This window comes from Delphinus delphis, chromosome 9, assembly GCF_949987515.2.
Source record: "Delphinus delphis chromosome 9, mDelDel1.2, whole genome shotgun sequence".
Lineage (NCBI taxonomy): Eukaryota > Metazoa > Chordata > Mammalia > Artiodactyla > Delphinidae > Delphinus > Delphinus delphis.
In genome coordinates, this window is record NC_082691.1 from 90,965,685 (window position 1) to 90,969,036 (window position 3,352).

Genomic DNA, 3,352 nt, shown 5'->3' on the forward strand with positions numbered 1-3,352 from the left:
TCAGTTCCCTGTTCTGCTGAACAAATATAATTTCTAGCCTGACTGTACCAAAGATTTGTCTGGAAGAACAATAAGATAATAGACTTGGTAGTGATTTGAAAAAAAAAATCAGAAAATTCATATAATCATATCAATATACATTTGATAAATAATTTCTTTTGCAGAATATGGAATATTGCTAACTACATAGAATATGCTATGTGACACTAACTACAAGTGTAAAATGGAGATCAGAAAAAAATAATACTCACTGGGGGGAATGTATTGGCTAAAAGGAGTATCATTATTATCATCATTATCAGTATTATTATGAAAAACACTTAGAGAAACCTGGTGGAAAAAGTCACACACAATGTTATATGTTTTATGCTTCCCCCATAATTTAGTCCTCCTATTGGTTTATTAATTTTTATGTCTATACCAGAAACCTCCTGATGCTTTGGAAAGTTTTTTGTGTAATTTTGGCTTATTTAGTTCAATTCATCAGTATTATGCTCAGTTAAATTGACTGATAACAGATAGATAGATAGATAGATATTCAGTTCTAGATATGAACATATTCAAAATGTCATCAGACTTCAAATACATTGCCAGCCTGAAAGGATCTTTTGAATCCTTCATTTAAAGTCTTTGCTTTTCAGAGGGGGAATTGAGGCAGGTAGTCACAATAAACTTGTAGGAGAAAGAAGGAAGATTTTGGAGTAAAAATTGTAGTTCAAAAGAGAGCATCTGATATATTTTAAAGCAATGTTTATATTATGTATTTGTTAATTTTATTCTATTTCCCTGCAGGTTTAAATGTGTATTTGGCTACTTGGCTACTGATTAGAGAACACAAAATGAATAACTCAACAAACTCCTCTAACAATGGCCTGGCTCTGACCAGTCCTTATAAGACATTTGAAGTGGTTTTTATTGTCCTTGTGGCTGGGTCCCTCAGTTTGGTGACCATTATTGGGAACATCCTGGTCATGGTCTCCATTAAAGTCAACCGCCACCTCCAGACCGTCAACAATTACTTTTTGTTCAGCTTGGCCTGTGCTGACCTCATCATTGGTGTTTTCTCCATGAACCTGTACACCCTTTACACTGTGATTGGCTACTGGCCTTTGGGACCTGTGGTGTGTGACCTTTGGCTAGCCCTGGACTATGTGGTCAGCAACGCCTCAGTAATGAACCTGCTCATCATCAGCTTTGACAGATACTTCTGCGTCACAAAACCGCTCACCTATCCCGTCAAGCGGACCACAAAAATGGCAGGTATGATGATTGCAGCCGCCTGGGTTCTCTCCTTTGTCCTCTGGGCTCCGGCCATTCTCTTCTGGCAGTTCATTGTAGGTGTGAGAACTGTGGAGGATGGGGAGTGCTACATTCAGTTTTTCTCCAATGCTGCTGCCACCTTTGGCACTGCCATTGCAGCTTTCTATCTGCCTGTGATCATCATGACTGTGCTATACTGGCACATATCCCGAGCCAGTAAGAGCAGGATAAAGAAGGACAAAAAGGAGCCTGTGGCCAGCCAAGATCCAGTTTCTCCAAGTCTGGTTCAAGGAAGGATAGTGAAGCCAAACAACAACAACATGCCTGGCAGTGATGATGGCCTGGAGCACAACAAAATCCAGAACGGCAAAGCTCCCAGAGATGCTGTGACTGAAAACTGTGTCCAGGGGGAGGAAAAGGAAAGCTCCAATGATTCCACCTCAGTCAGTGCTGTCGCCTCTAATATGAGAGATGATGAAATAACCCAGGATGAAAACACAGTTTCCACTTCCCTGGGCCACTCCAAAGATGAGAACTCAAAGCAAACATGCATCAAAATTGTCACCAAGACCCAAAAAGGTGACTCATGTACCCCAACTAATACCACCGTGGAGGTAGTTGGTTCTTCAGGTCAGAATGGAAATGAAAAACAGAACATTGTTGCTCGCAAGATTGTAAAGATGACCAAGCAGCCTGCAAAAAAGAAGCCGCCTCCTTCCCGGGAAAAGAAAGTGACCAGGACGATCTTGGCCATTCTGTTGGCTTTCATCATCACTTGGGCCCCATACAATGTCATGGTGCTCATTAACACCTTCTGTGCACCCTGCATCCCCAACACAGTGTGGACAATTGGTTATTGGCTCTGTTACATCAACAGCACTATCAACCCTGCCTGCTATGCACTTTGTAATGCCACCTTCAAGAAGACCTTTAAACACCTTCTCATGTGTCATTATAAGAACATAGGCGCCACAAGGTAAAACATCTTTGTAAAGAAAGAAGGTAGTCAAGGGGAGCTTGGCGAAAAGAAACAGAATAAAAGAGCTCCTAGTTTTCAGATCTCTGCCATTGCACTTTATAGTCTTATCATGGAATGTGCAATTAAGGAGCCCAACAGTGACACTCTTATGGTGCCTATGCTCCAGTTTGAAACTTGCACCTTATAAACCCTGTCAGTTTAGGAGCAAGGAGACCATTAAGGAGACATGTTGGAACTGTGGATTTAAGAAATGATCTATGCTTTCTCATACTCTCTTGAAGAAGGGCTTCTGAATCTATAATTTTATCTCTGCACAAAAAGAATAATAACCTCACTCCTTTTTTTCATTTTTTTGTTCCCAAGTGTCCATATGAGGATGAAATGCCACAGTTACAAACTAACCTGGAGAGTTAAACATAAAGAAAGCCATTACACAATGGCGAAGTGAACAAAGAAGATCAAAAAAGGATGTGGAAATGGCCTCCGGAGTGTTTAACATATATTATTCTCTTGTTTTGGTTTTATGTGGAGAATTGCAACATAATAAATGCTTATCTTTTTTGCCTTTCCCTTTCCCACCATCAAAAGAGAGCAAACAAACAAAAACAAACAAAAAACTTAATTACATTACATCATTATTTTTCTCATATGGCATTGGTTTTTATACTTCCCTGTTTTACATTGTGTAAGGGCAAAATCTGCAGGACTTTCACTAAATACGGAGACAGCCATGAAAAAGGGTATTTCACCCCTGCCCACTGTGTCTTTTGCATTCTTTGGGGGTATAAAACCCTATGAGGATTTAGTTCACTTATGATTCTTCATGTGAAATATTTTCACCAATCTGGTTTTCTACTAAACTAGCCTCTTATTTTAATAGAATAGCCTACGTAATATATAAATATGCTTGAGAAACCAAAGTCATTTTTTAAATTGAGGTTTCATCAAATTGAACAATGGCCATTCTTGTTGGAGAAAGTTTACTGAGGGCGGGTGAATTTTGAGATAAGAAAATAGAAGGTTGAAAGGGCATCCTGTTTCAACCTGATCTGCCTAACCTGTGTATGACATGCTAACTTGTAAACATGAACTCCTGGCCTTTGTCAGCAGGAA

The 3,352-nt window shown here is 39.6% G+C and overlaps 1 protein-coding gene across 1 annotated transcript; it reads left to right on the plus strand.

Annotated features, from left to right (window-relative positions):
• The first annotated feature begins 839 nt into the window (after window positions 1-839).
• CHRM2 (cholinergic receptor muscarinic 2) lies at window positions 840-2,240 on the plus strand. The gene has a single exon (XM_060020013.1). The coding sequence runs from the start codon at window positions 840-842 to the stop codon at window positions 2,238-2,240; it is 1,401 nt and encodes a 466-aa protein (XP_059875996.1).
• Window positions 2,241-3,352: the final 1,112 nt, after the last annotated feature.

Coding starts and splice junctions, on each gene's coding strand:
- CHRM2 (XM_060020013.1), top strand. CDS start 840: ATGAATAACTCAACAAACTCCTCTAACAATGGCCTGGCTCTGACCAGT.